Source organism: Scyliorhinus canicula, chromosome 21 (genome assembly GCF_902713615.1).
Source record: "Scyliorhinus canicula chromosome 21, sScyCan1.1, whole genome shotgun sequence".
Classification (NCBI taxonomy): domain Eukaryota; kingdom Metazoa; phylum Chordata; class Chondrichthyes; order Carcharhiniformes; family Scyliorhinidae; genus Scyliorhinus; species Scyliorhinus canicula.
Window position 1 is genome coordinate 64133973 of NC_052166.1, and position 16240 is coordinate 64150212.

The window sequence follows — 16240 nt, forward strand, 5'->3', positions numbered from 1 at the left end:
GAGCGCAGCAGGAAACATTCTTCATCCAGGTGCACCCCTTGGTACCACCCTGGCATTGAACTGGCACCTCTCTGACATTACCCTGGCATGACCCTCCGCCCCTGTGGGCACTGCGCTCAATTCCGCGCCCCCCCCCCCCCCCCCCCCTCCGAGATTTCTGCTCGCCAGGTGTGCACCTAGAGGTAGTTAGGTTATTCATTGATAAGGGGATCAGGGGTTATGGGGAGAAGGCAGGAGAATGGGGATGAGAAAAATATCAGCCATGATTGAATGCCGGAGCAGACTCGATGGGCCGAGTGGCCTAATTCTGCTCCTATGACTTATGGTCTTCTGAGACCAGTCGTGCTTCCCGCCATTCTGACATCACCCCGCTATGGATCTATTATTTGACATGGGGTATGGGCCCGATAATGAGATGCTGATTTATTACAATGAGGATCCCAATGTTGGACACAGGACTCCGGGCCTGCCACTGACGGGGGGGGGGGGGGGACAATCACATCCTGCCGTCACGTCCAAATGAAACCCAAACTTGGCCTCCTCACAATATTTTCCACTCCCGGCTCCACGAGGCGGCACGGCGGTTAGCGCTGCTGCTTTTCAGCGCCAGGGACCCAGGTTTAATTCTGGCTTCGGGTGACTGTGTGGGTTTCCTCCGGCTGCTCCGGTTTCCTCCCACAGTCCATAGGCGTGTGGGTTAGGTGGGGTTCCGGGGCTAAGACAGGGGAGTGGGCCTCGGCCGGGTGCTCTTTCAGAGGGTCAGCGCCGACTCAATGGGCCGAATGGCCTCGGATTCTCCGTTCTAAGTCTGCCTGACCCCGAATGGGAGTGGAAAGTCCCGAGCCGTGGAATGAGTAATCCGAGGAGACAACGTTCGCCCCGCGCAGGAAAGTCCCTTACCGTGGGGGAGGTGCTGGGATTTTGGTGTCCGTGGTGGGAGGTTGCGGATTCTGTGCTGCTGGTGGGCGCTGTGCACGGGGGCGGGGGGGGGGGGGGGGGGATTCCATGGCGGTGAGCGGGGAGGGGTTCCCTAGTGGTTGATGGGGGGGTTCAGTGACATCGATGGTTCCATTTCCATGGAGCAGGTGTTTTTTCCAATTAAATTGTTACATCAGGGCGCTCTTTTGAAAGCTGATGTTGCCGTAGCCCACCCTGCCAGCGTGACGCGGTGGGGTCCACCGCTATGATTTGTTTTTTCCCCAAAGTGTTCAAAAATGTGGCGGGAAAACCCAACGGACTACTCACCACTTTCCCTTCCCCAGTTGACACTGGAAAACAAAATGAGCAGCTTCCGCCCCTGGGGTCTGCCAGTTTAGATGGAGATGAGGAGAATGTTTTTCTCTCAGAGGATAGTTTTCTGTGGAACCCTCTTTTCAAGAGAGCAGTGGCGTCCGTGTCATTGAATTTATTCAGGGTTCAGTGAGATAGACGAGGGGGGGGGTCGAGGGTTATGGGGGCGGTGGGGGAAGGCACGAAAGTGGAGTCGAGGTTCAATCGGATCAGCCATGGAGCGGTGGAGCAGGCTCGAGGGGGCGAATGGCCGAATCCTGCTCCTAGTTTTTAATAATCTTTATTAGTGTCACAAGTAGGCTGACATTCGCACGGCAATGAAGTTACTGTGAAAAGCCCTTAGTCGCCACATTCCGGCGCCTGTTCGGGTACACAGAGGGAGAATTCAGAATGTCCAAATTACCTAACAGCACGTCTTTCGGGACTTGTGGGAGGAAACCGGAGCACCCGGAGGAAACCCACACAGACACGGGGAGAACGTGCAGACTCTGCACAGACAGTGACCCAAACCGGGAATCGAACCTGGGACCCTGGAGCTGTGAAGCAACAGTGCTAACCACTGTGCTACCGAGCCGCCCACGGCAAGAATGCAATTCTTAGATTCTTGTGTGTTCTCACCCTTTCAGGCATTGCATTCCAAATCCTAACCACTCGCTGCGCAAAACAAATGTTTTTCCTCATGTCGCCTTCATCAAACATTTCTCGAGAAGCGGAGGCTGGGTCGAGTTTTGGGGTTGAGAAAGTGACACCGTGCGGGAGAGTGTGTTAACAACGGGAGAACATTTACGAGCAAAATGATTTATTCGATGCTGTTGTGTTCATCAGGGGGTGGAGGAAGAGCACGATGAAAATAACATCGATGGAAATGATTTGGAACCCCGTTTTCGAGCACCCCAGCAAGAAATCCCTCTCAGCGCGGCCTCGGCCGAGAGAAGCTCCCCAAGGCCCAAAGAAACGGAAAAGTGGGGCGGCACGGTGGCACAGTGGTTAGCATTGCTGCCTCACACCGCCGAGGTCCCAGGTTCGATTCTGGGTCACTGTCCGTGTGGAGTTTGCACATTCTCCCCGTGTCTGCGTGGGTTTCGCCCCCACAACCCAAAGATGTGCAGAGTAGGTGGATTGGCCACGCTAAATTGCCCCTTAATTGGAAAAAAATAAATGATTGGGTACTCTAAATTTATTTTGAAAAACAGCCATGTGTTTCAGGATGGATAAACGCAGCCAAAACCGGACAGAGCGGGCGGGATTCTCCGAGCCCATGCTGGGTCGGAGAATCGCCCGTGGGGCCCGCGTATCCCATCATGCCGCTCCAAGGCAGGGCCAATCGCGCCGGCGCGTTCGCTGCGCCGCCGGTCGGGGGCCATTGAATGCGGCCCCCGCAGCTATCCTCTGCCCTCGACGGGCCGAGTGGCCACCGGCATTGTTCCCGTATGGTGCTAACCGGCGGGACCTCGGTGTTCTGGCTGCGGGGGCCATCCTGGTGGGGGAGCCGACTCCAGGGGTGCCAGGCCCGCGATCGGGGGCTATCGATCGGTGGGCCCGCTCATTCGGGGGGAGGGGGGAGGGTTGCTATGTTCCTCCACGCCGGGCACCTGCAGGGCTCCGCCATGTTGCCCGGGGGCCGGCGCGGAGAGGGCCATGGCGCGCATGCGCGGACCCGCGCCGGCTGTGTAGGGCAGGCTTTCAGCGCCAGAGCAGTGTACAGCACTCCGCCACCGTTCTAGCCCCAGAGGAAGGGGAGAATGACTGGGCCTGAAGGCCCGTTGACTCCGGCGCCGCTCACGCCGGTTTTGATGCAAACGTCAACACTTGGCCAGGATTTCGGTAAAAGCGTGCCCAGAATTTTGGGATGTTCTACATCTGCCTGAGAGTGCGCTCGGGGTCCGAATTTAACATCTCACCCACGAGACAGCACCTGTGACAGGGCAGTACTTCCCCAGCACTGAGCTGGGCTGTCAGTCTTTGGAGTGGAGGCTTGAACCCACAACCTTTTGACCCAAAGGCGGGAGACCTATCCACTCAGCCACAGCTAAGGGGCTCGATTTTCCACGTAACCCCCCCCCAACCCAACCCAGTGTGTTTTGCAGCAGCAGGTGAAGCCCACTATTGGCCAGCGGCGGGTTCTCAGCCACCAATAGGCTTTCCCATTGTTAGCGCCCTCTGCTGGCAGGGGAACTGGTGGGGGGGGGGGGGGGGGGGGGGGGGGGGGGGGGAGAGAGTCGCCGTCGGGAACGACCGGAATATTTCAGCCAAGAAATTGATGCCGAACCCCAGGGCTTGCCTGGTCATCCATAACCCCACCCCAGGACCACCTACCTGCCCAGCTCAGCTCCGAGCTGGAGCCGCCAAAATGATTTGCAAACGTAACCTAGACCTAAGGTCACTTTCCTCGAGCGTGCGTCACACTCACTTCACCTGCCTGATGGAGACAAGAAAATCGACCCAATGGGTATGATTGGAAATTTATTCAACCAACTGTTATTATGATCCCAGACTGACCCCAACAGTGGTAGGAATACTGGACAGAAACACCAATATTTTGTTTTCTTTTTGTAAGACTGAGGAAAGATACTTCGATCCAGGAGTGATTTCACACAAATAGGGATATGGAATATTACAACAAACTTTATTACTAACAGAGTATTAAAATATCTTTCACATCACCTGAGAAAATAACATACAATTACCCCCTAAACAATGCTACTCAGTACAGTGAATATAATACTCTTAATCTTTATTCAACAAGAAACAAAACCATCTCAGCTATCAATCCACTTTAACTACCACATAGCAATACTTGTTTTACAGATATTCTTTGAGAAAGAGTGATCTTTTGACACTGCTTAAAGAAAAGATCAGACTCCTGTCAGACCCATGCAGAAACTCTGGCTGTATGTTTTCAGAAGCTGTTTCTCAGCTTGTTTCAGCTCCCTCTTGTTCTGACATGTCTCCACCGCTTCAAACACTGTTAATCTCTTTTAACTGAACTGCAATGACAGCAAAACTGCTTCACTTCTGGACACAGCTTCATTCAGATCAGAACTGAACAGCTTTCTCAAAATGCCTGATGCCTTAACTCCACCCAGAAATTCCATCACCTGACCAAGCTGAATCCTAAGTAACTCCACAGGGAATACCCTTACTCAAAACCAAATTCAATTGGCCCAAGCTTTTTACGATGCTTCAATTGCATCCCGGCTCCCAACCTTTCAAACTAAGATTCTTTTAAAACATGACTGTACTCACGATGCCAAGGACCCGGGTTCGATTCCGGCCCTGGGTCACTGTCCGTGTGGAATTTGCACATTCTCCCCGTGCCTGCGTGGGTCTCACCCCCACAACCCTAAGATGTGCAAGGTAGGTAGAATGGACACACTATATTGCCTCTTAATTGGAATTTTTAATTTAAAAAAACATGACTGCAGCAGTCACACACACTAACCCAAACTGCTGACCCTTACTACATCAAATGCCTATACTACAATGGGCCCGATCGAACGGCCTCATCGCGCATGACCCGGGAGCAATGAAGCCATTAAATCTCGCAAGAGGCCTCTTGCAAGATTTGTGATGCTCAGGATGCTTCACGTGATCTAACGAGATCTCGTGAGATGTCGCGCTCTGGAACTTGCCTTCACTGGGTGGGGTCCGGGTTTGCGTAATTAACTGAGCAGTAAGGTTCACTTAAAAGTTATCTGTGCCACATTCTCCCAAGACCAGGGACCGAACGGCCACGCCTTGGAGACCTCGCTATGGCACCGTTTAGTACTAGTCCACACAAGCATGCACCAGGCTTAATGGCACCTGGGGGGGGGGGGGGATCTCCCAGGCCCCGGGTGGTCAGGCTGTGGGCAGGGTGGGACCCTGGCACTCCTGCTGCTGCCACTTGGGCACCTTGGCATTGCCAGGATGCCAGGCTTGCAGTCCCAAGGAGCTTGGGTGCCAGGTTGGCACTGTCAGGGATTGGACACTGGGGCGACCTAACCTAATGGGGGGGGGCTCGAGGATCCCTCACAGGTAAGTTGGGGCAATGGGAGGAGGTCCGGAGATCGGGGCAGCATCACTTCCTCTTTGTCAGTGCGGGAAATGAAGATAAGTGCAGCCTTGGCATTCCTCACCGAGGCCAAAAACAAAGAGTCGCCGTTTCACAGTGGGATCGTTCCCGATGCTGCAGGTGCCAAGCAACACCCCGCTAAACGCACCCAAAACGCGACTCTTTGGCCGGGATTCTCCGCTGCCTGGCGGGGCGTGAACCACTCCGGCGTCAGGCCGCCCGGAAGGTGTGGAATCCCCTGCACCTTCAGGGGCTAGGCCGGCGCCGAAAGGCCTCCGACGGCCGGCACAGGTTGGCGCATGCGCGGGAGTGCCAGCATGTTCTGGCGTGGTCCCAGCGCATGCGCAGCGGGGTTTCCTCCAGGTGTAACGGTCCACCGTGGCCGGCGCGGAGGGAAAGAGTGCCCCCACAGCACAGGCCCGCCCGCAGATCGGTGGGCCCTGATCGTGGGCCAGGTTGGGCCCCCCCCGGAGCCAGATCCCCCCCCCCCACAGCACCCCCACCCCCCACCCCGCCCCCGAGGACTCCGCAGGCCGCCTGCAGAGCCAGGTCCCGCTGGTAAGGACCTTGTTTGTTTACGCTGGCCGGAAATGGGCGGCCACTCGGCCCATCGCGGAGCGGAGAATCGCCGGGGGGGGAGAGAGGCCACCGCCAACAGCTCCTGCCAGCGTGACGCAATTCCCGCCCCCGCTGAAAAACGGCAGCGGGAGAATCCGGCAGCTGGCGTCAGGGCAGCGGGATGGGATTCACGCCCCCCCTCCCCCCCCCCCCCCCCCCCCCCCCCGGCGATTCTCCGGCCCGACAGGGGGGTCGGGAACCCCGCCCTTTGTTTCTTTATAATCGCGCCCAATATAGCTGCAATTCTTACATTCATCACACTATTCATTCATAGAAATATAATTGCACATTGAAAAGTAAACAATAATATAGGAAAGGATAAGGGAATCAGAGAAAATAGGCCAGGTGTGCAGCTGGCATGAGCTTGGGAACAATGGACCAAAGGTCCTCGGTGCTGAACCGTCAGTGATTCGCAATTCCGAGCTTTTTTTTTACAGCAGCTGATTGTTTGTTGAACTTTCCGTGGCTGGGATGATCGGAGTTACAGGCCGAAATCTCCCATCCTCGCCCGCGGCTGGGATGGTCGGAGGAGTTACAGGCCGAAATCTCCCGGCCTCGCCCACGGCTGGGATGGTCGGAGTTACAGGCCGAAATCTCCCATCCTCGCCCGCGGTTGGGATGATCGGAGTTACAGGCCGAAATCTCCCGGCCTCGCCCGCGGCTGGGATGATCGGAGTTACAGGCCGAAATCTCCCGGCCTCGCCCGCGGCTGGGATGATCGGAGTTACAGGCCGAAATCTCCCGGCCTCGCCCGCGGCTGGGATGATCGGAGTTACAGGCCGAAATCTCCCGGCCTCGCCCGCGGCTGGGATGATCGGAGTTACAGGCCGAAATCTCCCATCCTCGCCAGCGGTTGGGATGGTCGGAGGAGTTACAGGCCGAAATCTCCCATCCTCGCCCGCGGCTGGGATGGTCGGAGGAGTTATAGGCCGAAATCTCCCATCCTCGCCGGCAGCTGGGATGGTCGGAGGAGTTACAGGCCGAAATCTCCCGTCCTCGCCCGCGGCTGGGATTTTCCGCTGAAATTGAACAGAATTTCGGCTGGAGCGCCAAATTTCCCGTTGGCCTTGTGTCCCGCGACGGACGGGGCAGGAGAATCACGCGCCTCAGGTGAGATTTCCCAGCCCTTACCGTCGGCAGGGTCTTCCAGCCGGGCCAAAGGCAAACCCCCCCCACCCCCACGGCGGGTTCCCTGGCTTTTCAAACCAGCCACTCACCTGATTTTGGTGTTTCCCAACCAATCGGAGCAGGCGGATGTGACGGCGCAATCATTTAAAGGAATGCTGTGAAGATCAGGACGGTGGGGGTTTTGGCAACATAACCGGTCCAGCAGGAAGCTGCACTTGGCAAGGTAGCACCGCGTTTCAGCCACGTGTCCCTGGAGGGGGTGCTGCGGGGTGTCAGTGCACCCAGGCGCATTCCTGTCAATGGCGGTAGCTACTGAAAGCGAGCAGGCATAGCTGGGCTGTGGCAGAGGAGGGCGGTGCCTTGCTCCTAAATATTGTGCCGCAAGAGGTTTAATGACCCGGTCAGGGCAGGAAAGGGAGGTGGCGCTACATATTCAAAGACGCCCCTCACTCTGCCTTTTCCAACATTCTTCTGAACATCACTGCCCATTCCAGCACATCCTGCAGGTGCCCCCATCCCTCTCTGTTGAGGCATTCCTATCTGACCAGTCACCGATCACATGTATCCTCATCTTATTGCCATGTTGCACAAACTCCTCACAAAATGCTGTCCTTCCATCTCCACAACGCAGCTCACTGCCAGAGATCTCTCTGCAGGAGAAGCCAGCACACAACGTCGGGGAGAGGCAGCGGACCGGGAGTGGTTCTCCAGTCTTCTCCACCTTGCCAGCGAGAAGGCGCTGGAGATGAACTGGGCTGGGCTCGCGCTTTAAGGTGCACCTTCCGACTCCGCTGCTTATTGGGCACTGGGCACTGACGCGGGATACGTTTCTTTCCGGTGATCTCTGAATTTACCTCAGTTCTTATGGTCCATCAGGGATAATGCATATTGACTGCAACTGGGCAGGAGATCTGACCCAATACTGTGCAATCCCCCCACGGACAGCAGAGGCCATTGTGCTGTGGATCAGAAGATAGAAAAAGGTTAACATTTTAATGACTTCAAGTAATGCCTCAAAGTAATGGGTATATATGAGATGCAAGGCTCGGGAACAAGTGTTGGGTAATTGGATTAGAATAGATAGGTGGTTGATGGCCGCAGGGCCTGTTTTTGTGCTGTAGAACTCTGACTCCATGAGATTGGTGGAACTGCCAAATTTGTTCCTTGTGTGCTTCCCTTCCTGGCCGTGTCTCTAAACGTCGGACCCTGACACTTGGTTCAACCTAAGTTTTGATCAGGCATGTGTACGACTCTGATCCTCGACTGATTAACATGTGTAAAGGTTCAATCACATGCCCTTAAATCTTTGATAGCTTTCATTAAATAGGTCGGACTGCAACATCAGAGTAGTTTTTCCAAATTGAGTGTAATTTTCCAAGTATGGTTTTGGCAGCTGGGTACTGTACCCGGTGCCAACACATGTTGGATGGTTTTTTGTGTGCGCAGCAGAGAATTGTAATCGATGGAAATCTGCGAGGGTTGCTATTTTCCGATGTGTGTTGGCGACAGGCAAGATTTGAGGCAGCACGGTAGCATGGTGGTTAGCATAAATGCTTCACAGCTCCAGGGTCCCAGGTTCGATTCCCGGCTGGGTCACTGTCTGTGTGGAGTCTGCACGTCCTCCCCGTGTGTGCGTGGGTTTCCTCCGGGTGCTCCGGTTTCCTCCCACAGTCCAAAGATGTGCGGGTTAGGTGGATTGGCCATGCTAAATTGCCCGTAGTGTCCTAAAAAGTAAGGTTAAGGTGGGGGGTTGTTGGGTTACGGGTATAGGGTGGATACGTGGGTTTGAGTGGGGTGATCATTGCTCGGCACAACATCGAGGGCCGAAGGGCCTGTTCTGTACTGTACTGTTCTATGTTCTATAACCCGGTTACAGTGCATGCTGGGAAAATAGCGATGCACTTCCATGTCAGGGTCTGGTGGATTGAGCTCTAGGCTGGCATTTCAGGTGCCTTATTATTTCCCAGTGCTGAGCGGCAATCTGGGCGGGATTCTCTCAGCCCACTCCGGGTCGGAGAACCGCGGGGCCGGGCGCAAATCGCACGCCGGTCCGCCGATCCTCCGCTCACCGGAGAAGCGGCGCCATTGGCACCGGCGCGGTCGGCGCGGCGCTGGTCAGGGGGCCTAGATGAGCGAAGGCAACATCAGGGGTGGGATTCTCTGATCCTGAGGTTAAGTGCTGACGCCATTGTAAAAGCCGTCGCGTTTCACAACGGCGTCAACAGGCTCTCAGGAGCAGCGATTCTGAGCCCTACAGGGGGCCAGCACGGCACTGGAGCGACCCACGCCGCTCCAACTGCCGATACCGGTGTCAAATGGGCGCCGCGGGTCTACGCATGCACGCTGCGACTGGCGCGGTCGCGAGCATGCGCGGTGGCTTCCTTCTCCGCGCTGGCCCCGATGCAACATGGTGGAGGGCTACAGGGGCTGGCGCGGAACAAAAGATGCCCCCATCAGGAGAGGCCGGCCCGCTGATTGGTAGGCCCTGATCGCGGGCCAGGCCACAGCGAAGGCCCCCTCCTGGGTCGGACCCCCCCCCCCCCTCCTACCCCACCAGGCTGCCCCCTGTAAGGATGCACCCCGAGGTCCCGCCGGGTATGACCACAAGTGGACGCCGTTGGTGGGACTTGGATCTTTTTGCGGCCACTCGGCCCATCCTTGGCGGAGAATCGCCGGGGGGGGGGGCGAGTAGAACGGCCCCCGACTTGCGCTGCGCCGACCACGCTGGCGCCAATGGTGCTGATTCTCCGGTGAGCAGAGAATTGGCGGACCGGCGTCACACGATTCGCCCGGCGATTCTCCGACGCGGCGTGGGCTGAGAAAATCCCGCCCCAGGTGTCACAAAAATATGAAGGGTGAGCTGCAGTCCTGGGGGACCTTGACTCTGCCCGCTTGTGCATCGCCCCCCCTCCCTTTGTCGCACCCTTGGCCGTCGCGCCTTCAGCTGCCCAGACCCCAAACACTGGAAAGCCCCTCCGAAACCTCCCCACCTCTCGCCCCACCTTCTTAAATTCCGTATCTTCGTTCAAGCGATTGATCACCCCTCCAAAAATCTACTTGGGAAGTCAGTGAAATGAAAATGGTGAGACCCATAAAAATGGCGGCTGTGCTGACGTCGGCCATTTTGAGATGGCACCCAAAGTCAACACGACCCCCAGCGAGTTGAGTAAAGCACAATGGGGGGGGGGGGGGGGGAGAGGGTGAAAGTTTTGTCGAAGGCAGCAGCCCGCTATGGGGCTCATCGTGAATAGGCAGCCAATGTTACACTGCTTTGGAAAATATTGTCAAGGATTTATCATTCCCTGCCAAATAAAAAATGACCGGGAGACTAGGAAACGAGAAGTCTCCCAAGAAGCATTTGAACTGTCGTCCTGTGCACTCTGTGGAAAGATGTTCTATTGATCAAAACTGCTTGTTTGTCAAAAGCAAAACATTTCAATCGGTCTCCTGTACATCACCTCAGCTATAAGGGTTGTCAGAACTTTCCATTTGTGTATCTCTGATCACCCAGTTACTGAAAGGATATTGGGCGCGATCGAACGGAAAAGCTCGAAGTGTCATCTGTGGTGGGTCTTGCTGGATCCAACCATAGACATTTTTTGGGGGCCCTGGGGGTTTCTCCACGGTCAGGCCCACACTGAGAATTATTTTCATCACTGGGCAGCTGAACTCGCTGGCCAGGCCGGATCCTCCGAGATCGGAGGACTTTTGAACTGGGTCATCACCCCTGTCCGCCAAGGAAAATGGTGCATCTGCCTTGTGGTACCACAGGATTGGTGAAACAGCACTGTGGCACAGTGGGTTAGCCCTGCTGCCTCACGGCGCCGAGGTCCCAGGTTCGATCCCAGCTCTGGGTCACTGTCCGTATGGAGTTTGCACATTCTCCCCGTGACTGCGTGGGTTTCGCCCCCACAACCCAAAGATGTGCAGGGTAGGCGGATTGGCCACGCTAAATTGCCCCTTAATTGGAAAAAATAATTGGGTAATCTAAATTTATATTTAAAAAAAAGATTGGTGAAATTATTTTTAGAACCAGATCGGAAAGCTGTTGCTTTGCAGTTAGCTAACTGTGAGAATGATGCTCCAGGCGGCTGGACTGAAATGTTTGGAAAATCACTGTTACTTTTTCAGCTAAAATCGAAGTTTCTTTATTCTTGCAAAGCGGGTTTTCTCTTTTTTTTGTGTGTGCTGATAATGTGTTTCTGCTTCGCCGCAGGGATTTCCAGGAAATTTTGGGGAGAGGGGATCGCCAGGCGTGGACGGAAGCCCAGTAAGTGGACACGTGTGCTTTAATATGTCGGCAGAATAGTTTGCCTACCTTTCCTGCTCCAATGATTCCTCTTTACTATCTGCCCATAATTGTTTTTAGGATCTTTAAAGACGGAGACGAGGAAACATTTCTTCACTCAAAGAAATGTTGGTGTTCAGAGGGACTTGGGTAGAGTTGTACAAGGAACGTTAGCTTGCAGGCACAGTTAAGGAGCAGCGAGCCATCTCCACCAATGGTGGCTCATATTGTAAGGGGATTGAAGTGGAAATGTAAGGAACGAGTATAGATATAAGGAGGTTGTGGTAGTATGACTAGAGGTACTACGGTACCTGGGAGTGCTGAGCCACCATTGGTGGAGACGGCTCGCTGCTCATTGGCCCAATGGTTTGTATTTCATTGGCCAGAGTGTAAGGTAGCTCTGCCCAGTGAGGCGGGTATAAGAACCCGTGTTTCCCGGCAGCCTGCCTTTTCTGTACTCGAGCTGCTGGGGAAACATCTTGTCGATGAAAGCCTTCAATTCGGACTACATCCTCGTTTCAGTAGTTATTGATCGCGCATCAGAGGTCTTACCACAATTGTACTGGGCTCTGATGAAACCACACCTGAATTCCTGGGTGCAGTTTTGGTCTCCATATTAAAGGAAGGATATACTTGCATAGGTGATGGGGCAGCAAAGGTTCAGCAGATTGGCTTCTGAGTTGAGAGAGTTGTCCTACTATGAGAAACTGAGTAAATTGGGCCTATACTGTCTGGAGTTTCCTTATGGGGACAAAGTCCCATCTTCACATTGAGGATATTCACCATCGTGTTGTGTGACACTACCGACGTGCTAAATAGGATAGACTATAAACAGATCTAGCAACTCTAGACTGGGTATCCATGAGGCGCTTTGGGCCCTCTGCAGCAGCAGAGTTGTACTCAACCACAATCTGGCCCGGCATATCCCCCACTCTACCGTTATCACCGAGTCAGGGGATTGATCCGGATGTCAGAAACAGCACCACGCATACCTACAAATGAGAAGTCAACCTGGTGACACGACAACACAGAACTACTTGTGTAACAGCAGAATCAGCATGTGATGAATAGAACTAAGCAATTGCAGAGCCAATCGATCAGACCTGAGCCAGCTAAATTGCGCTCAATATTAATTTGACATTTGTTTTAAGAGTAGCATCTGTCCTTCCATTTGACTCCTGCTGGGGTCAAATGCACTCTCCAATATAATTTTGTATGTTTGTCAATCAAATATTGTTTGAATATTTGCAGATATTTGCTTTCATTTAATGATGTAAGAGGTGCATCACTGACGCAGGCTATGCAGGGCACCATAGTAAAGCTGTTGTGCCTAAGGGAGAGATGGATAGACCGATCTTCTGTGTTCTGAATGCTTCCCATATACCTGCCTGTCCCTGTACACACAATCATAGAAAGGTTACAGCACAAGAGGGGATCTTTCAGCCTTGGTCATGTTGGTGCTGTCTTTGCGAGAGCAGCTCAGCCAGCCCCCACTATGCCACCTTTTCCCCGTGACCCTGCAATTTGTCTCCAATTCTCATCTGAAAACGTTGATTGAATCTGGCCCCCGCCTCACTCTCGGGCCGTGCATCCCAGATCCTAACCACTCGCTGCATTCATCACAAATAGCAGCCAACGGTCTTGTTGTGAAATTTAAATTTTAGAGCAACATTGAGGACATACCACCGTTTGTTACACTGGGTCAACGGTAGCATGGTGGTTAGCATCAATGCTTCACAGCTCCAGGGTCCCAGGTTCGATTCCCGGCTGGGTCACTGTCTGTGTGGAGTCTGCACGTCCTCCCCGTGTGTGCGTGGGTTTCCTCCGGGTGCTCTGGTTTCCTCCCACAGTCCAAAGATGTGCGAGTTAGGTGGATTGGCCATGCTAAATTGCCCGTAGTGTAAGGTTAATGGGGGGATTGTTGGGTTACGGGTATGTGGGTTTAAGTGGGGTGATCATTGCTCGGCACTACATCGAGGGCCGAAGGGCCTGTTCTGTGCTGTACTGTTCTATCTATCTATCTAACTGGAAATGAGGCACTGGTTATAATAATCTTTATTAGTGTCACAAGCAGGCTTACATTGACACTGCAATAAAGTTACTGTGAAAATCCCCGAGTCGCCACATTCCGGCACCTGTTTGGGTACACTGAGGGAGAATTCAGAATGTCTAAATTACCTAACAGCACGTCTTTCGGGACTTGTGGGAGGAAACCGGAGCACCCGGAGGAAACCCACGCAGACACGGGGAGAAACGTGCAGACTCCGCACAGACAGTGACCCAAGCCGGGAATCGAACCTGGGACCCTGGCGTTGTGAAGCCACGGTGCTAACCACTGTGCCACCATGCTGCTGTTATTTCTGCACGGTTACATTTCCAGCCAGGATTTCCGAAAAAACTCTGACATTTATATCGCTGTGAGTATCTGTAAATAAACACAAGAATTTGCCAAGCGTGGAAAATGAATGAAATGTAATATCCCCTTGACACTGTCCAGCCAGTAACATCGCTTAATTTATTTTAATGAGATTTTCCTTAATGCTGAAATACAGTTCCTTCAGTATTATTGGCAGTGACCCATATTTGACAATTTTGTAATGTTAGTAGGAAATAGTCTGACCATCCTCGTTCCGAATGTGCATTTATTAATTAATTTGTCTTCACCAGAGCCTTATTGGGACTGTCGACATTGTCCTGCCCTCTTCTGCTTTTTGATCAATCCCCCCTTACTCCACGTCCCCCCTTACTCCACGTCTCCCTTACTCCACATCTCCCTTACTCCACGTCTCCCTTACTCCACGTCTCCCTTACTCCACGTCTCCCTTACTCCACGTCTCCCTTACTCCACGTCTCCCTTACTCCACGCTCCCTTACTCCACGTCTCCCTTACTCCACGTCTCCCTTACGCCACGTCTCCCTTACTCCACGTCTCGGTGTTATGCCACGTCTCCCTTACTGCACGTCTCCCTTACTGCACGTCTCCTTTACTGCACGTCTCCCTTACTCCACGTCTCCCTTACTCCACGTCTCCCTTACTCCACGTCTCTCTTACTACATGTCTCCCTTACTGCACGTCTCCCTTACTGCACGTCTCCCTTACTGCACGTCTCCTTTACTGCACGTCTCCCTTACTCCACGTCTCCCTTACTCCATGTCTCCCTTACTCCACGTCTCTCTTACTACATGTCTCCCTTACTCCACGTCTCTCTTACTCCACGTCTCTCTTACTCCACGTCTCTCTTACTCCACGTCTCTCTTACTCCACGTCTCCCTTACTCCACGTCTCCCTTACTCCACGTCTCCCTTACTCCACGTCTCCCTTACTCCACGTCTCTCTTACTCCACGTCTCCCTTACTCCACGTCTCCCTCATTCCACGTCTCCCTTTCTCCACGTTTCCCTTACTCCACGTCTCTCTTACTCCACGTCTCTCTCACTCCACGTCTCCCTTTCTCCATGTCTCCCTTACTCCACGTCTCCCTTACTCCATGTCTCCCTTACTCCATGTCTCCCTTACTCCATGTCTCCCTTACTCCATGTCTCCCTTACTCCACGTCTGCCTTACTCCACGTCTCCCTTACTCCACGTCTCCCTCACTCCACGTCTCCCTTTCTCCACGTCTCCCTTTCTCCACGTCTCCCTTTCTCCACGTTTCCCTTACTCCACGTCTCCCTTACTCCACGTCTCCCTCACTCCACGTCTCCCTTTCTCCACGTCTCCCTTTCTCCACGTCTCCCTTTCTCCACGTCTCCCTTTCTCCACGTCTCCCTCACTCCACGTCTCCCTTTCTCCACGTCTCCCTCACTCCACGTCTCCCTTTCTCCACGTCTCCCTTTCTCCACGTCTCCCTTTCTCCACGTTTCCCTTACTCCACGTCTCGGTGTTAACCCTCCATCTGATTTTTCTTCTGCTATTCTTCTATTTTTAACCTCAGTTTCTCCTTCACTTGTTGACTGACTGTCGCGTCTGCATTTCCAGGGCCCTTACTTGGCTGCATTTCTTTTATTTTAATTCATTTTTTACGGGATGTCAGCTTCGCTGGTTAGGCCAGCATTTATTGCCCATCCCTAATTGCCTTTGAGAAGGTGGTGGGTGAGCCGCCTTCTTGACCCACTGCAATCCCTATGGTGTTGGTCCATCCACCGTGCTGTTAGGGAGAGAGTCACAGGATTTTGACCCGGCGACACTGAAGGAACGGCGATATATTTCCAACTCGGGATGGTGGGGGGCTCGGAGGGGAACCTCCAGCTGGTGGGGTTCCCAGCTATCTGCTGCTCTTGTCCGGCTAGATCAGGAGTTCTCAACCTTTTTTAACCCATGGACCCCTTTTCCTCTTAATTTTTTTTTGTGTACCCCCACAGCCATTCCACAGAAAAAAAAAGCTTCTTATATGCGTGGTAAACTAATCCTAAAGTCCATCTACCTTACCGTGAGGGTTGGAAACGGATTAGCGGTATTTTCGTACGTTGCCAAACTTATTCTAATATGAAAAGTAATGAAAAAACTTTTTACTGAGAAAATTGAATTAAATTACTCTAAAAATAACCAATTCATATCAAATATACAGTTTCTAGTGATTACTGTGTTAAATCATTCATTAAACTTGTCAAGGAGAAACGTGGCATAAGCGTCAGGTCAACCGTGGGTATTTACCTCAAGGTAAATTAGATAGATTATAATCTCTCTTTGACCTTTGTCAGTGCGAGGGAGAGAGAGAGAGAGAGAGAAAGGTGAATATTCATCATGAAAACAAACATTTTTTTCTTCTACTTAATTCTCAGTAATAACAATTGTTCTGAAGTAGAATTGCTCTATGGACCACTAAAATATCACCATGGACCCCCAATTCGGTATTTTGTTTCT

At 53.1% G+C, this 16240-nt stretch overlaps 1 protein-coding gene across 2 annotated transcripts in view; it reads left to right on the forward strand.

Annotated features, from left to right (window-relative positions):
• The window catches only part of LOC119955649 (collagen alpha-1(XXVII) chain B-like), a 605839-nt gene that overhangs the window by 229837 nt on the left and 359762 nt on the right, over positions 1 to 16240 (forward strand). For both annotated transcript variants that reach the window (XM_038782071.1, XM_038782070.1), the window contains exon 13: positions 11307 to 11360. In XM_038782071.1, coding sequence (XP_038637999.1) covers positions 11307 to 11360 — 54 coding nt within the window. The remainder of the gene's footprint in view (positions 1 to 11306; positions 11361 to 16240) is intronic.